Source organism: Poromitra crassiceps (genome assembly GCF_964638095.1).
Source record: "Poromitra crassiceps genome assembly, chromosome: 13".
Lineage (NCBI taxonomy): Eukaryota > Metazoa > Chordata > Actinopteri > Beryciformes > Melamphaidae > Poromitra > Poromitra crassiceps.
Window position 1 is genome coordinate 8,522,602 of NC_139644.1, and position 18,282 is coordinate 8,540,883.

The 18,282-nt window shown below is 45.1% G+C and overlaps 1 protein-coding gene across 1 annotated transcript; it reads right to left on the reverse strand.

Moving 5' to 3' along the window:
• Positions 1-1,064: 1,064 nt before the first annotated feature.
• Positions 1,065-9,384, reverse strand: atp5mc1 (ATP synthase membrane subunit c locus 1). Its single transcript, XM_083649614.1, has 5 exons — positions 9,275-9,384; positions 7,089-7,136; positions 5,955-6,035; positions 4,858-5,036; positions 1,065-1,471 (listed from the first exon to the last, which is right to left on the reverse strand). Exons 2-5 carry the CDS (start codon positions 7,125-7,127, stop codon positions 1,357-1,359), a joined length of 414 nt encoding a protein of 137 aa, XP_083505740.1. The 5' UTR covers positions 7,128-7,136; positions 9,275-9,384; the 3' UTR covers positions 1,065-1,356.
• Positions 9,385-18,282: the final 8,898 nt, after the last annotated feature.

The window sequence follows — 18,282 nt, forward strand, 5'->3', positions numbered from 1 at the left end:
GTGGCATGACATCTATCTGCATGTCTGTGGAGAGAGCGACTGGTTACAACCAACATTCAAAGCCAGTCTGTAACAGGAGATCCTGTGTACCCTTCCCCCCCCCCCGCTCCATCCATGTTCAAATCCAGTGTCTATCAAGGTCTTGTCCTTGTATCTCTGGTCAGTTGCTCTCCAGTGAAATGTCTCATCCAAGAAAAAAAGACTCAAACACTGACTTTAAAACAATTTGTGACCGTTTAGCATGAAAAATAGATCAATTAAGGAGCCTGTGAAATTAGCTTGACACATACCATCTTTTTTGGGTGTGTTCATGTGGGTCTATGAAGTCTCATGAGTTCATAGGACCCACATGAACACACCTCATTACACCCCATTGGCGTTAGTTTCCCCCCCCCCCCCCAAGTGTGGCCCATCTTCAGCTGTACTGACCTGGCATTTATGATGCTTTCATCCACAAATGGGGCTCCAGTGTCTGACTTGACACAGCCTCAAGCCTGTGACCTTTTCAGCTTCAGGGAAGGCTAAAGCCTCATTTACGGTCGGATGTCAAAGCCCTCGCCGTGGCCGGCGTGCAGCTTCCCCACAATCTGACGGACTGTCAGGTTGACACAGCTGACAGCACAAGTATATACTATACTGAGGAGAGCGAAGTCCATGACGGCCGCGCTTTCAGATCCAGTGCATTTGTGGCCTAAAGTGGGTAAAATGTGCTACTAGCAAAACATCTACAAATGTTGCCATTTTGGCACATGAGTCATCTTAACACATCTACATACGTATGTTCTCTTTCCATAGTGGTGTAAGTGGGGAATTTAGGTGTCACAAACCCCAATGTAATAACCACATTTCCAAATTGAAGCACTCTGAAAGGCATTGAAATATTCAAATTAACCCCGTGCTGCAATTTGCAGTCAAAATGCATCTCACTGTATAAAGCACTGCTGGCATCCATCAAACTTGTCTTTATTTTTTTTATGCATTCTAACCAAGCACCTGTTATATAATAACCACATTATTTAGGCAAGACTGTCTGTCCATTTTCTAAGTAACGACATCAAAACACGTTTAGTTATCCCAACCATTTATTTGACAGATTGGAACCGAAGTGAGGTCTGACATAAAACTCCAGAAAAACAAAAATAAGCGCACAGGAACACAAAAAGGTAGGATCGAAAGCTCTGAACGTCAGGTGTAGTGAGGTGGTCTTTTTTCTGTTTTCTTTTTTAAAAATAATAATATCATCATCTTTGCCGTTGATTGGAATGGCCTGTCATTCTGGAAACCCCCCGCCGAAAGGAAGGAAGGAGAGGTGGGAGAAGGAGGAGAGGTCAGGGAGGTGTGGCTGTGTTGCCAGGGTTACATGGCAAACAGGATGAGGAACGCCACCATCAAACAGAAGAGACCCATAGCCTCAGACAGAGCGAAGCCCAGGATGGCGTAGGAGAAGAGCTGCTGCTTCAGGGAGGGGTTCCTGTAGGGAGAGATGACATCATGTCTGAGTCTCACCTACTGACATGTACAAGAACTTAAGGAGAACTCCACCGATTTCAACCAGCTTTGTATCATTCAATTCCGGACTATAAGCCGCGGCTTTTTTCCCGTTTTTTGGCCTTTTTTGGCCCCTGCGGCTTATATAACGGTGCGTCTTATCTATGGATTTTTTCAGCAAACGGCCACTCGGGAACCTCCAAAATCTATGGATGTTGGTATGAGGCAGAACGAGAGCAAGACAGACATTACGAGAGCGAGACCCTGATTGGATGATGTTGCAAAAAATGTGTCTCGCGACCTGATTGGAGCACTGTGCCACTACGCTCTCTCAGCCACTACGGTAAAACACCCTCCCTCCTCCCTCGCTCCGGGGGGAAAAAGGCAGCGATTGAGCCTGAAAGAATGAAATTGAATGTAACATTCCCAATTCTATGTATTACATTCTAAAAAACTAACAGCAACATTTTGGAAGGCTAAGCCACACAACTAGCTCGTTGTAATCTAACATCATGCTTCAAAAGATGGAGAACTGGCTGTGTTACGACGATGGCGGCGAGAAGAAGAAGGAAAGAAGGAAATCGAGTAGCAGCACGTAACCTTGGCATCAGGGTGTTGACACAGAGAGCAGACGGCCGAGGTGCCGTTCAGATCCGACTGAAGGCTCAAGTTTGCCAGTGGATCCTGACAGCGTGGAGGAGTGTCAAAACATCCACGATCAACAACGGGTTCCGAAAGGCTGGACTGCTGCGTGATGAAGAGGAGGACGCCGCCAGCTGAGGGCCTTCAGAGGCTGTTCGATTCCGACAGTGACGAAGAGGAGTTCGTTGGTTTTGAGAGCGACAACGAAGGAGAGAGGAGAGTGGCTGACGAAGCCACCCTGAGCCTGTTCGTTTCCGACACTGAAGATGAGGACTTTGGTGGTTTTAGTACGCAGGAAGAAGACGAAGATGAGGATTAATGACTTGACTTTTCTGGTTACAGCCGTGTACTGCACCTTAGCCTAAAAGATGAAGACGAGGATTAATGACTTTTCTGGTAGGCTGATTACCGTATATTTTAAGCAGCCGTGTTACTGCAACTTTAGGCTTACGCGCTTACTGTCGTGTTACAGGCACTTTATTTTGCACTTTAAAAAAAACACATTTAATTTAGCCATTGATATTGCCTCGTCAAGCGCTGTAAGCTTTGTTTTTTGTTATGGTACTACTGTAGGCTATAATGTAGATCAGTGGTTTTCAACCTTTTTCATGCCAAGGACCCCTAAATTTACACAGCACAGTACATGTTCTGTAGCTACTATTGCACTAAATGGTAACACTTGAATACGTTATGCAAATATGCAACTTGTTTTGTTGAAATGTTAATAAATGGGAGCTTCCCCAAACAGCCATCTCTTTTCCGACAATCCCCTCTGTGCACGAACCCTTACATATGGTAATTAAACATCAAAACACCCGCGGCTTATAGACCGGTGCGGCTTATATAAGAAAAAAATAGTCAACTTTGAAGGTGCGGCTTATAGACCGGTGCGCCTTATAGTCCGGAATTTACGGTAGTTTGACAGTTATTGAGAGTTGATTTGAGATTAGTCTCTTAGAACAGACGAGTTGGCTTCCGCAATTTTCAAATGCTTCCGCCATACCGTCTGTACTTCGTGGGGGAGAATCATGCACCAACCGGAACGGGAAGCAGAAAGGCGGGTTTTCCGCTCATTAGTCCAATCAGAATCCAATATGCCGGCAGAAAGGCGGGTCTTCCGCTCATTAGTCCAATCAGAATCAATCCAATATGCCGCATTCGCGTGTCGTGATTGGTCGGATTCCGTAGAACTTCCTTCCAGTCTGAAGGTTTTTTTCCCAACTTCCGTGTGTGTGTTCTGGGGGTGTAACGTACAGACTGTATATAGCTGCATTCGCCGGATGTAGATGACAGTCTGTTTTAAGAGACTAATTTGAGATAGGTTGTGGACCAGTGATGCCATTTGTGCATGAATGACATCACTGGTCCACGCCTTAACTCAAATCCACTCTAAAGAACAGCCAAACTAAATTAATGACATCAAAACGGTTGACAGTTTTCTGATATATATACACTACTGATGTTGTAATGATACAAAGCTGGTTGAAAAACGGCGGAGTGTTCCTTTAAGCGTTCACCATTAACTGACAGAAAACTCACATCTGTATGTTTTTGCAGAATCAAAGACAAGTTTATTTGAGCGTCAGACAGAAATGTTTTTGAAATTGTACAATTAACTTTACACCGGTTTCAAAATTGTATAATTGGGCCCAAGGGTAATGAAACCCACTCCACACATGAATGACAAATGAAACGTTCTACTGAAAGAAAAACAGTGAATCTGCAGTTGAGGCAGTCTATTCTGAAGAATCTTCACTCCCAACAGAATCATATGATCAGCAACACTCGTGTTTAGCATCATCAAACTCAGGGTTGCCCAAACTGAGGATCACACTGGGCCCTCCAAATAAGTGCTTTGATTCAAGAACATTCACACACAAACAGTTACTTGGCTGCAAGCGCCCCCTTAAGGCTATTTATGGTACGGTGCTCCAGACCTTTGTTAAGTGTCACTAAGAAACCGTCTCAACAACACTTCCCTTTCACGTCGCGCACAAGGAGAATTTTGTTACGACGCCGACAAGTCTGTTGCGCAATGTGATTGGATAGTCACACCAACGTCAACATGGAGTTTGTAGTTTTCACTGAACTGAACGTCCGTCCGGTCTGTAACTTTCTCGTCCTTGTTTAATTAGTTTAGCTCAAAGCAAATGGGGTAGAGATGAAAGACTGTCAGAACAAGTTGGACCAGGGTTTCCCAAACTTTTTTTGGCTTGTGACCCCACTTCGATGTCACAAAAATCCAGCGACCCCGGACATTCAAATTCCGGTACCGGTAATATTATCAGTGACAATATCAGTGATAACACTATGCTGACATTTTTTCTCCGATTTGTATCACTTTAAATTGGGAATTCTGACTTTTCCCTCAGAATTCTAACTTTATTCTCAGAATCCTGACTTAAACTCATAACTTAAGTTTACAGTATATGCTTTTTCTTTTAAATTCCAGGCGACCCCACAAGGTTGGGAACCACAAAAATATCAGTAGGCTGATATTAGTCATCTTCTCCACACGTTGGTGGAGAAGATGACGATGGTGGAAGTCTAACGTTATTTGTCTTGTCTTAACAGTCAGTAAGGTTTGATGAAGCATAATTGACAAATGCTGCGCATCTTATTTTCTATCGAGTGAAACGTATCACAAGTATCGAGTGCCCGACCATAAATCAGCCTTTACATATATTAAAATATCAACAAGCCCCGAGGAGTCCTGGGTGTGGTTACCTGGCGTAGCCAATGATGAGGCTGCCGAACACTGTTCCGATCCCAGCTCCTGAGCCGGCCACACCCACCGTGGCGGCACCAGCACCGATGAACTTGGCGGCGGTGTCGATGTCCCGGGAGACAGCGCTGGTCTGGATGGAGCGGATCAGAACTGCAGACTGACTGACTGGCAACAGCGCCTGAGGAGAAGAAGGTGGGAGGGAATTTTTACATATTTGGGGATTGAAACTTTTCGTAGCTCAGATTCGTTTAGGTGCAACGACAGCAAGAAGTGAGCCCGTGATAGACAGATGGTTCACCTAATCACCTGCCAGCTATTTTTTTAACACGCCTGCCCTTTTCGAAAGTTTCCAAAGACGAGGTTCTGTGTAGCAAACCATCTGGCAGCATCAGGTTACAAATTATGTGGCATTAAAAATATATATATATATATATATATATATATATATATATATATATATATATATATATATATATATATAAATCTTGAGATGTTCTTTAAATTAAGGACTGATGATATTCTTTTACTCTATAATTACAGACTATTAAAAAAAGGCTAAAACGTTGCAAATGATCCTTCCGTCAATCCACACTGACCGTGATCTGTTCCCTTGAGAGAGAACCAACCATCCAGATGGTGCAAAAGACATGTTTTGCATGCTTTGTGCTTTAATTTGATCGTCGATCACCACACGTGAAATGACAGGCAGGTCAAAGGTCACAGCTACAGAACATGTGACATGCAGGACTAAGCAATATTGCCAATAATTTTGGGGCCGGGGAAATCATTTTTCCTGGTCCTGAAATTGGTTCCGTCCAGGGATGTTCCAGGGATGATGGAGCTGCAGCACCGGCTAGTGGCGGGTGGCTGCGTAACATCTTAAGATGCAACAATTAACTGGCGTTGTACATTTAATCATTTGTTTCTAGCGGATGTTTAAATGTAAGTGAGAGGCCTGCATCAACCCAGACAGTCCAGTTGAAGGACGGTCTCCCAAATCACAAAGCCACCCTGATACCTGACCTGTTTCTCTGATACTTCCAAGACCTTCCAGACCAGTGTATGAACATTGGACGTTCAAATGATAGAGACTCACCTGCTGCTCCAATGTGGCTTCAGGTCTGTTGAAGAGGGAGACGGAGACTGGCCGGGCGAGGACTCTGGACCCCCCACGCAGCTACAGACAAGAAACAGACCAATCACAACCAAACAACTGGGAAGCAGACTTTGTATGTGGGGCACTGTGCTGAGACTGGGATTAACGGGACTGAGATTACACTCAACAGCATGATAATTTAAGATTTTCAACAATTTCATGATTTCAGAGCCTTTTGTCAGATTGTTGAAAATAAAACTTGTTGGGCTCGACTATTATATTTTTTGTTTTTGTATTAACCATTTCCCTAAAATACTCAAGATCATTTTGTTTACAAAATTGCCAAGACTAATAATTGTGATTAATAACAATAAAATATATGACAAAGCGCTGGTAAGAGAATAAAAACGTCCGATGGTACTGGTAAGAGAATAAAAAAAGTTTGATGGTACTTGTTATTTTATTAATAGTAGCTCAGGTCTTTGGCAGAATTACAGTTCTTGAATGGTGACATCAGGACCCCTAAACTGCCAGTGCTTTGGAAAAGCTCCATCATTCACTAAAGACGCCTAATAAAGTTCTGTTGTAGCACTTTTCAATCCAGGTTGGGTTGTGGCACCAGTGGTCCTGGTCCTGTTAACAAGAGTGACTTCAATATGGAACCACATCCTCCACAACACTTGCATGTCTGAGATGCCCGACATGCTACAGGATCAGGTGACATGGAAATGCCAGTTACTTACAAACTGCCATGGAGGAGAAGAGTGGAGCCAACATGGCTGCCACTGAACTACTTATGGTAAAAGTATCCATCTATCTATCTATGTGTCCTTGATGACAAACTAAAGATGACATTTTGGGACCTCACTTGTACGATAATTAACCTCTGAATGTTTAATCTTAGGCCTGGATGTCAATTCAAGATTTGTGGCATCTTCCTTTGTTGACTAAAGCACATGGACCAGAAACGGCTGTATTTGTGGCTGCTGAAGAGGCTTTGAGATAAATTAGCCAAGTCTGCTTGGACTGATTTGAGTGGTGTTCAGTGTGACGATGGTGTCTGGACAACAGGACTGTCAACTAGACCAGATCACTAACTGAAGACCAGTCTTCACAAAGCCAAAGTTGACATACCAGAGCAGGAGAAGTGATGAACTTGGCGCAGGCATACATGGCTGGAACCTGGGAAAGAGAAGATGTTTTAAATTGCGTTAAGTTTTCAGTCTTTCGATTCAGTGATTTGCTCAAGGAGAGAATAGAGGGGAATCACACCTGGACAGTGTCATAATTACTACCCCAACCTGCTGCCAACATGTGTGAGCACAGATTGAACTTGTGACCTGGTGGGTAACAGTCTTAGCACTGGAACACACTGGATCAGGAAGCCACAACAATGTATTCCGAGTCATGTTGGCAAAGCCTTCCATAAACAAATACAAAAGTGAATTATTATTGTAAATTGCTAGATTATTCTTGAGGATAACTCACAAAAAGAAAATGAGTTTTCATCATCTTAAATACTATTTTGCTCAGTAATAATTTAAAAATCAGCCAACAGCCAAACGCTGGTACATTTTGGCAGGCGACTTATCCAGACATCAGGAGTCCAGATCTTACAAGCTATCTTACTGGAGTCAGTAAATGTGAAAACTGGTTTACATTTATTTGGCTCTGCAAAGGAAAATGTCCAAGCTCAAGATTACATAACAGTAACAGTAGTGAGGTGACCGTTCAAGCTGAAGTTCAGGGGGGAGGGGTGAAGGGGGGGGGTGGTGTTGCCACACCATATTCTTACAGCAGCCATCAGACAAACTTGTATAGCTTCTTTTTTTCATACCAATGTATAAAACAATCTGAATACCAGACGATGCACTGCAGCTGAGTTTGACACAACAGGCAACAATTAGCATTATGTGCAATCAACAAGGCCAGTGAACTTAGCAACATGTCAGCCACTTCACAAGGACACAGGGCCCAAAGGTTGAACACACTTGAGTTATTTTAAAAGTATTAATTTATAATATGCATTATAATATAAACCAGCCAGCACAGCAGTGCAGTGCCAGGCTGGAAGCAGGTGTAAAATAGTTGGGGAATGGTTGAGCTGCTCTAAGTAGAACAGTTTGTTCTTCTTGGCCTGTATAAGCCACAGAAGTTATGCTATGTTGACTATTCTGGGTCTAAGTCGGTCTAAGTATGCAACAACTTCTGTCTATCTCCAGCTGACTGGAATCATCCATGCACAACCAATTTCAGGAGCATTGCCACAGAAGCAATTACGTAAAAAAACTAGGGGCATGCTAAGATCAACAAGTTGATCAATAAGACTGCAACTCTCTCTGGTCGCTGATCCAGTTGGGCGACTCAGCCAGCAGGCTAATCCAATTGCATCGACTCCTGCCAGGATCAACCAAGACAGGCTGTCTGCTAGACTAGTACACCAGTCTACACATGCTGCCAGAATGAATGAGTTTAACTCTCAATATAATAACGTTGCACTCCCACTTTCAGACGCCATTAGCTAACCCGGAGGACATGTTTCCTTGGTAGTAGTGTCCAGGTAATGATTCAGTTTGTCAATCAATCTACATCTCCGTTTTGTGAATGGAGGCCGTTCAGTCCAATAATAAACCGCAGCGGGAGAAGACTTTTGTATCTTGAATGCCCTAACGTTAGTTACCTAGCTGTGCAGTGCAGTCCTCGGTGTCCTGGCTAACGAAGGAATTGAGAGCGCTGCCTGAGCTAAGCTAAGATGCTAAGTTCAGCAGCCTCCACACTTGAAGGTCAAAAATGACCCGGAGAAGGGACGCATGGGGCATGGAAAACGGGTACGGCTCGTTCCCCGCTAAGCGAAACCAAACGGCCTGTATTGTGGCTGACAAGGCGGCTCGTCCATGGGTTTGTCCTTGCAGAGCTTTAGTTTAGTGCGCGAAAGGCCTGGAGCGAACGAGTCAGACATTTTACATCCCATGTCCCCGCAGCCTGGCCCCGCACCGTGCCCGGCCCACAATACACATCACGCAGGGGGACAGCCAGGGCGGGCCGCTGCACAGTGTCACGGCTCACGGTCGCACGGACAAAACAAATAGAGAAGCACCGTTACAACCACGAATTGCCCGAAGTTATTCCCAAGGATCAAGTCATTGAATGGCCGACCTAGCTAGCTAGCTAACGTTAGCTAGCTTGCTGGAAAACGTTAGCGAAGACAGCTAGCGTTTAGCTGCACAAACGCTCCCCTGACAGTGCGTACAGAGAGAGTGTCAGAAGCACTCGCAGTTCAACAGCTGAACGGGTTGAAAACGTGTCAATATGACGTTTACCGGTTTGTGACAGTGGTGTCGGAGGGTCCGGGAAAAGCTGCTCTCTCTCGGCACACAGCGGCAGTCAGTGAACGTAGGATGAGACGGACTGTCACCTTGTCATTTATAAGCTTAGCGTCTACGTCCTAAACGCCCATTGGTCAGAAACAACCCTCCGTCAAGTCACTTCCGCAAAACGACCCTATCGGATAGCGCTTAGTTGGACTACAAAGGTTGTGACTGGGCGGGAGGTCGATGAGGGCGGGACTGAACGAATTTCATTAATTTTATTGGTCAGCAGTCTGTTCAATCTCCAAAACGGTGTGCACCATGTGCTAAGGTTGCCGGGGTTGAACAACGTCATATTTCCTCGAAACAACGGTGTGCACCGGTGTGCAACAGCCTCAGGCTTTGAGGTACGTTGTCTCGTTTGACAGGTGCTTCCAACAAGGAGTAGTGGAGCAGATAAGGTCGTGTATGGAAGGTCTTGTTCATTGTATGACTAAAAGTTATGCATGAAAGTTTCAGCATATCTGCATATCTACATACACCAAGGTTTTCAGACATGGATGCATTTTGTATGACCCCTGGTGACCTTGAGAGGTCATTGACCTCAGCATGTTTGTTGTTGTTGTTGTTGTTGTTGTTGTTGTTTCAGTTTCATTTGTGTTCTAATAAAGATGCTTATTTTACTACTCAGTTGCCTCAGCAAGCCCCTGTAACCATGTTCTGTGGTCTGGGGACTCCCAGGGGTCCTTGAGGGGTTCCAGGGGGTCCCCAGCATAAAAGGTAAATAATTGATTCTTAAATATTGAGGTACTGTTGGAATGGTACTTCCGGTATTGCCAGCCTTTCAATCTCTTATTGTTACTGCAAATGACACAATCGAGCACCGCAGGAATGAGTGCGGAAGTTGCAGGCAGAAGTTCCGGACTTCCTGGATCTTACGGGGAAAAAGTCAATGGGTTTTTAGAATGGGGATTTCACTTAAATGCATAAAATAAGGTCTGTGCTTAACATAAGTTTATGGGAGCGATAATTTGGGTTCAGCACTCTTCACAAACGTGAATCACTTTTATGACTTTTGAAACGTAAATGCTTTTTTAACGCAATTCTTAGAAAATGCTTCAAATGGCATAAAGGTGATTCACGTTCGTGAAGATTATCCTGCTGAACCCAAATTACCACTCCCTTTTGTTAACCACAGAGCTTATTTTATGCATCGCGAGACTGTGGATTTGACATAAATCATTATTATGTAAAAGAATGATAGATTCAGACAGACAGAGAGAGAGAGAGAGAGAGAGAGAGAGAGAGAGAGAGAGAGAGAGAGGAGAGAAAGGAGGGGACCGAGGGAGAAAGAGAGAGGGGGAGAAAATGGTTGAGAGAAAGAGAGGGAGAGAGAGGGGGAAAGGAGGGGAGAGAGGGAGAAGAAATGGTTGAGAGAGAGAGAGAGAGAGAGAGGGGGAAAGGAGGGGAGAGAGAGAGAGAGAGGGGGGCAGACAGACACATACATGCCAGCAGGAAGTAGATGTGTTTTGTTTTACAGATGACAGCTGTAATAAATTATCACATTCTTTACAAGCTCTGGTCACACAAATGTGTGTGTGTGTGTGTGTGTGTGTGTGTGTGTGTGTGTGTGTGTGTGTGTGTGTGTGTGTGTGTGTGTGTGTGTGTGTGTGTGTGTGTGTGTGTGCGTGCGTGCGTGCGTGCGTGCGTGCGTGTACGTTTGCGTGCGTGTGTGTGGGTGTGCACATGCGTGTGTGTGTGTGGGTGGGTGGGTGTAGGTGGGTGTGTGTTTGTGTGTGTGTGTGTGTGTGGGTGTGCGCACGCACATGTGAATGTCAGTGTAGGTACGTGCTTATGTGTTTGTATGTCTTTCAGCTTGTATGTGCACAGTGGAGTGTACATTATGTGTCTGTAGTACACATGTGTGTGTGGGTGTGTGCGTGTGCACGAGTGTGTGTGTGTGTGTGTGTGTGTGTGTGTGTGTGTGTGTGCAAGCATCATTTCCATAATAAAGATGTGCTGCTAATGTCTGAAAAATTCAGTTCAATTCTCTTTTACTGCGTCTCCATTTCATATTCACATTTTACTGCACACTGATGGAGATTTGCCGCTTTCCTGAGGGAGACTACTGTGTGTGTGTGTGTGTGTGTGTGTGTGTGTGTGTGTGTGTGTGTGTGTGTGTGTGTGTGTGTGTGTGTGTGTGTGTGTGTCCTGATACAAACCTACAGAGGGCGCTGTCTGTCTTCACAAAGCTTTCATCTGTCTTCCTGCCTGTTATTCCAGCAGTGAGACTGAAACAACAGCCTTCAGATGATCTACCAACAAAAAGCCTGTTGTTGGTAAAAGTGGATCAAATGTCAGTGAATATGATTGAATAAGAAATATTTTTTACATGAGTAAGTATTATTTATGATGTTTTCCCTATACTGGTACGATAAACCTTTATCTCAGCTATTCCCAACCTGTGGGCCGGCCGGCGACCACTGCTGGGCCGCGAAGGTATTCCAAATGGGTCACCAAATCATTTGCAAAACATTACAATCTTTGTTGGGGGGGGGGGGGGTATGCATGAGAATTCATTTATCCATTGTTGAATATCATTTAATTTGTAATCAATTATTCATGAATTAGCCTATGGCAGACAGCTCCTTTTACAGTCGGATGTGGGCTGCAGACATTTTTGTCATTTTCAAGTGGGCCTTGAGTTGGAAAAGGTTGGGAAGGAACCACTGCTTTATCTTATATCTTTTTCATGCATGAAATCTAAATTCTGCAACATTTAAATCCTTGAATCCATTTCTTTTCCAATTTCATGGTCACAGTCGCTGTCGGCTCACAGCAAGAAGGTCCTGGGTTCAATTCCCGCCTGGGTGGGTGCTGCGGGTGTGGTGCTGGGGGCGTGCCCCCCCCCCCCCCTTCCCCTCCCCCCCATGTCCTCAAGTGCCTATGGTGCCCAGGTGGGTCATCTTGCGAAAGGGCCTTTCTGTGTGGAGTTTGCATGTTCTGCCCGTGCTCCCCTGGGGTTTCCTCCTCATATATGAACCCCCACTAAAAACATGCGAGAAGGTCGCTGGTCACCAGCGACGATGACAGAAGAAGCTCCCCACGCGTTGTACTGTACGCTCTAGCTGCTCCTGGCTGCCCCCCCGGAGGAATGAGCAGAGGCTGTATTTCACCGGCCGGCCGCGTGCGTGTGTTGTAATGGGTGTTGTGTCAACTTGTGTGACAAATAAAAGACGGGTTTGTCCGTCTGAATTGCAGCGCTCTGTGCCTAGTTTACACTACAAGACTTTCCCCCTGATTTTACACAGGATTTCCAGTTGGGCTCAGTCTGTCTTTGTTGACTCTGCAGTTGTTGTGCCAGTCGGCAGCAAAATCTGTTAGTGTATACTGGGTACAGATTTCTAATCTGTTAGTGTAAACTGGGTACAGATTTCTAGTCTTCAAGTGTAAACTGCCTCCCGACGCCGGTCAGAGCCACAAAGAGGATATCAAACATGTTTGAATTTCAAAGTGAAAAGTCTTGTAGTGTATACTACCTCGTCTGAGTCAGTTGTGTCGTGTATTTCAGTCATTTTTTTCAGTCGTGATAAACAATCTTAATGAACCAGTCTTGTAGTGTAAACTCCCCGGTCTTTTCATAATCTGTTAAGATTTTCAAAGTCTACATCGCCTACATCGACCGCAGCCAATCAGGCTTCTTCTCAGACAGGCACGCGACACGCGACACGCCTTGCCTCCAGACCCATATGCTGACAACTGCGATTCGTACAGGGCTGGATACCAGGCTAAGTGTTTGTTGAGTTGGGAGTGAGACGGGTTGGTTATACCAGGGTGACGCGACCTTTGACCCCTGCTGCCCCTATAGCTGTTAGTAATGTTCTCAATCTAGAAATGGAAGCTTGTTCCAGCTCTTTCTCACTCATGATGACGGCGTCAGCTAAATGCCCGAAATGTAAATGTAAATAATTCAGCAGCGTTTACTACAGCACAGAGCAAGCTGTCAGCTGATTTATGATCCCCACACTGCCGCCCGATTGGCCGGCCACAGACGAAGGGACCGCTCATAAATATTCATTAGATTCTGTAAAAGAATTATAGATTCATATATGGAGAGAGCGAGAGAGAGAGAGAGAGAGAGAGAGACACAGGGGGGCGGTAGAGAAGGGAGAGGGAGAGGACAGAGAGGGAGAGGAAGCTTTTTTGTATTTCTCCTTGCTTTCTCCCCAATGGGCCATTTTCACAGCTGCCATTGTGTGTCTAAAAGGCGGGGTAAAGGTGCAACCAACTTATTAATTGGGGCTCCAGCACTGGAACACCTAAATGGGCTGGAAGTTTGAAACCCTAATTCATGTTTTGGCACACCTGTGTTACTTCCTGCCTTTTAGACACAACATGTCTGCTGTGAAAAAGGCCATTTGTACTCGGCCAATTCCCCCTGCTGTCCCGGTCATTGCTCCACCCCCTCTTCCGATCTGGGGAGAGTTGTAGACGCTTCCTCTGATACATGTGCTATCGCCAGCCGCTTCTTTTCACCTGACAGCGAGGAGTTTCAGCTCCAGTAAATAGCACGTGGCCGGGTCACTCTTCCCTCCAGAGACTAGATATCATCTTTGATTTTTGATATTGTATCATGATATGGCATGCATGTTGTCTTGTCCTGGTTTTAAAGGCTGCATTATAGTGAACTGATGTGATATCTGAACTTAGCAGACATTATTCATTATTCATTATAAATCACATATGTAAATATTTTGTGAAAGCACCAATAGAAGGAATCCCCTGTGTTTGCATGTTATTGATGAACACAGTGGTGTTTTAGTAAAGTGCTTGTGACGTCTCACATGTGGCTTTGACTTACAGCTGAACCTTTAGACCATTTAGTAGAAAAAAGCCCTACTCTTTAGTAGAGAGTAGGGCTATTAGCCCTGGGCTAAGAGTAGGGCTATTAGCCCTGGGCTAACTTAGCCCCTTTTCACACACGCATTGTTAACACAGGTTGTGTCCTTGGCCCTGTTTCACACTGGCAACTTTTAGCCCTGCTGTGTTTAGATGGGAAGTCGGGGGATAACCCTGCTCCAGAGCAGGACCAGCTAGCCAGGGCTGAAGTCGGGCTTAGCCCACTTTGGAGTGGGCCAGGATTGTGCCGGTGTGAAAGCTGTCTTAGCCCTGGGCAAACGGCTAAGAGACTAACTTAACCCTGGCTTAGTGTAGTGTGACAAGCCCTTCTCTGACTCCCAACAGACACACACACACACACACACACACACACACACACACACACACACACACACACACACACACACACACACACACACACACACACACACACACAGAAAGACTTATGGTACTGCCATCTTCATTACAGCTGAGTGCCAATGTGGCTTCTGGATTTATTGGCAGGCAGAGAGGATGCAGACGTTCCTCACACACACACACACACACACACACACACACGCACGCACGCACGCACACACACACACACACACACACACACACACACACACGTACACACCCACGCATGCACACACACACACACACACATGTACACACCCACGCATGCACACACACACACACACGTACGCACACACACACACACACACACACACACATCGTCACCATGCGACTCAGGCGGCCTGACGCTGGGGGAAGATGGATGGCTACACTCACACTGCAATTAATAATGTTTTTACAAGACTGATAGCTGCATGTTTGTCTGTGTGTGTGTGTGTGTGTGTGTGTGTGTGTGTGTGTGTGTGTGTGTGTGTGATCTATAGCATCCTAAACAAACCATTCACAGTTTCAACTGGTAGTCGAACCAGGCTGTTCTCATTCACTGTTTGTACCTACCTATATCTATCTATCTATCTATCTATCTATCTATCTATCTATCTATCTATCTATCTATCTATCTATCTATCTATCTATCTATCTATCTATCTATCTGTCTGTCTATCTTATAAATCCCTCCCTCCCTCCCTCCCTCCCTCTCTCCCTCTCTCCCTCCCTCCCTCCCTCTCTTCCTCCCTCCCTTCCTCCCTCCCTCCCTTCCTCCCTCCCTCCCTCCCTCCCTCTCTTCCTCCCTCCCTGCCTCCCTCCCTCCCTCTTCCCTCTTCCCTCTTCCCTCCCCTCCCTCAGCAGACAGACAGACAGGTGTTGAGTTTCTCTTCAGGTAACAGGATCACTGCACTGATGTAACCAAAGATTCCCCCACGTTTGATCACAGGTGTGGGATTCCTCTTCATCGACGTTGCCATGGCGACCAGGTGTGTCCTTACTGCATGCTACTACTTGACGTTCACAGTTAGGAAACAAACGCTGCCTTCAGGTGCTCCTCGTAAAGGCTCCAATTCTGATTTTAGCGTTCACAAGAAGGTAAATAGGCTAGCCTACTCATTCCACATTCACTTTACACATTCACAGTCACATTTTTTAGGCCTACATTTAGGCTCCACAGAATAACAAATGGACGCCGGCAACAAAAGAAGGTTTGTGGTGGTGGCACCTTCAATGTGTGCCCTATCACAATTCCAATGTTTCCGACGGCACATGAAGGCATCAGGGAGAAGGTGAAACTTTCAGCCAATCAGCGGTCGACACTGGATCCACCTGTCTGCGGTCAGCTCGACTCGAATGAAGACGATGATCGATGGAAGGCGGATGAGCTGAGCAGCAGGTCGTGTCAAAAAGGTAAGAAACTGTGTTGTGTTGTGTTGTGTACTTCCGTCTCCTGTCCTCTGAGTCTGCTCTAACACAATGGGAAGCAGGGATCACTGGCCTGCTCAGTCAGGGAGGGAAAATACTTTTTTGTAGCTAGCTAGTTGTGTCTAGTTGTTGGCAGGCTAGAAATAAGGGCCAACTCTCACTCATTGAGAGTCTCACTCAAATCCTCTCACGCTCTCACTCCACACCTATATTTCTCAATCCAAATGTCTCGTTTGGGTCCCAGACAGTAGCCTGGCAGAGTGGCAGCACCCAGCAGCAGTAGCGTGCTCACTGCTGACACCACGTGAGACTAGGTCCCAAGATGAAAAGGTTTGGGAACCCCCGTTATATACAGGGTCGCTGTTTCTTGACTTCATCCAAGAGGTTAGGTGGTGTATGACTAGGTGGTGTAGAAATGCAAGACATTTTTATTTATTTATTTATTTATTTATTTATTTATTTATTTATTTATTTATTTATTTATTTATTTATTTATTGGAGAGGGCCACCAGACCCCCCCCCCCCCCGCCCCCCCGACCAATGCAGCTATCTCTCCAAGTTTGCTCCCTCATTTTAAAACATAACCATGCACCCATGCTTGTACATTGTATTCATTTTCTAAGAGGCTATTTTCTCTGGTTCTGTATGAAAATGATTGTTGATTCAGATATGACTTCTGTTCGGTTAGACCTGAGAGACTAAAGTGGATCCTGTGTGTACAGTGTGTGATATCTGGAGCATGTATCAAAAATGCTACCACAAATGATCAAAGAGAAAAGACTTGTGAAAAAGGTGTTGGTTCATAAGGCCTGAGAAAGGCCAATTCACCACCAATAATACTCATTTTATTATGAAGAAAAATAGGTGTCATATCATATCGATATAATATTGATATTATTGACCCGCCCTACAGCGGTAATGTGAGCTGTCAGTCTGTCTGTGGCGGCTGCCCGATATAGCCTAGCTCAGGTGTCTGTGCTGCTGCTCTTTGTAAAAGGCTCAGACGATTTGTCCCAATCGCAGATTCCATGTCAGATTGTGTTCCTCCTCCAGTCAAGGATTCTGGTCCCACCACAGGAACTGGACTGGACATTCAAGAAGGACATAAGAAGGTTTCAAGAAGGAAAGGAGAAGGTCCCCTTGTTTCATTAAATTAACTAAAGGCAGCTACAGTTTGCAGTCAGACCTTCTCCTTTCCTTGACGCTGTCTTCTATTGGTTCTGTAATCATTTTTGCTCTCACAGTTCAGCACCTGCCTTGAAGGTTTTGACACTTTTGAACACAGCATTTATAGCTTCAGGTTCAATAAATGAAAACTTCCTGCACACCCTGACTGTACACCGTCAGGGTGGAGGAGGTTATGTTCAGGCATGAGGAGTGATGATTGGTTATGGTTAAATATCAGGCCAAGCCAATCAGAGGCAGAGTCATCCCTCCGGCCGATCCATTTTAGCACCACCCCTACAGCTTATCCTCTCCCAGCAAGCACGGACGGACCCGGACGAATCGAGAGAGCCCAATCGGGGCCAGCTCAAGTCATATCATGACGAGTCAGATCTGGCCCAGATTATCACTGTATCACTATCCAACTCATTTCACTCACCGGTCACCACTGAAATATCCATGAGGATAACTAAATGGTTGCAATCAATCACGTATTTCTCAGCCTGGGCTATTTATTTATCCAAAATCCGAGTGATCAGCACTTGCATGTGGACAATCTGTGCTGATTAACAAACTGTTTATTCGTGGAGGTGGGACTGAGATGAATTGCGGGGAATCCTGCAATTGTCTGCAATGTGTTTCGGGGTTCTTCTTACACAGATTGTAGACGGTTACACTGTGATGTCCGATCCACAAAGACTTGACGCCAACGTTTTAAATATAAAACAAGTTTCTGCCATAATCCTACATAGGCTATATTCGTGTCTCATAGCCTAACAGGAGCACTGGGTAAACAAACGTTATAGGGTGAGACTTGTACATTTTGAGGGAATTCCTCAATGATTCTTCGAGATTAAGGTTTGAATTAAATTAGCTTTCGTTTGTATTAAAACTGTCCCGACTCCATGGATGTATACATGGATGTATACCGGTATAAAAAGAATAAGGGGTCCATGTTTTGAAACGGTAGGCTATATTACTCCAACATACAGCAGATAATTTCAGCAAACAGTTAGCGTAGTGGTAGAATAGCCTAAGTTGTAGATCCTGAGTTCAAATCCCGCACGGGGTGGTATTTTATTTTTTGAAAATGTAGCATAAATTGTTAATCTGGACATAATTATAGCTTTATGTATAAAGCTGCTGAATAT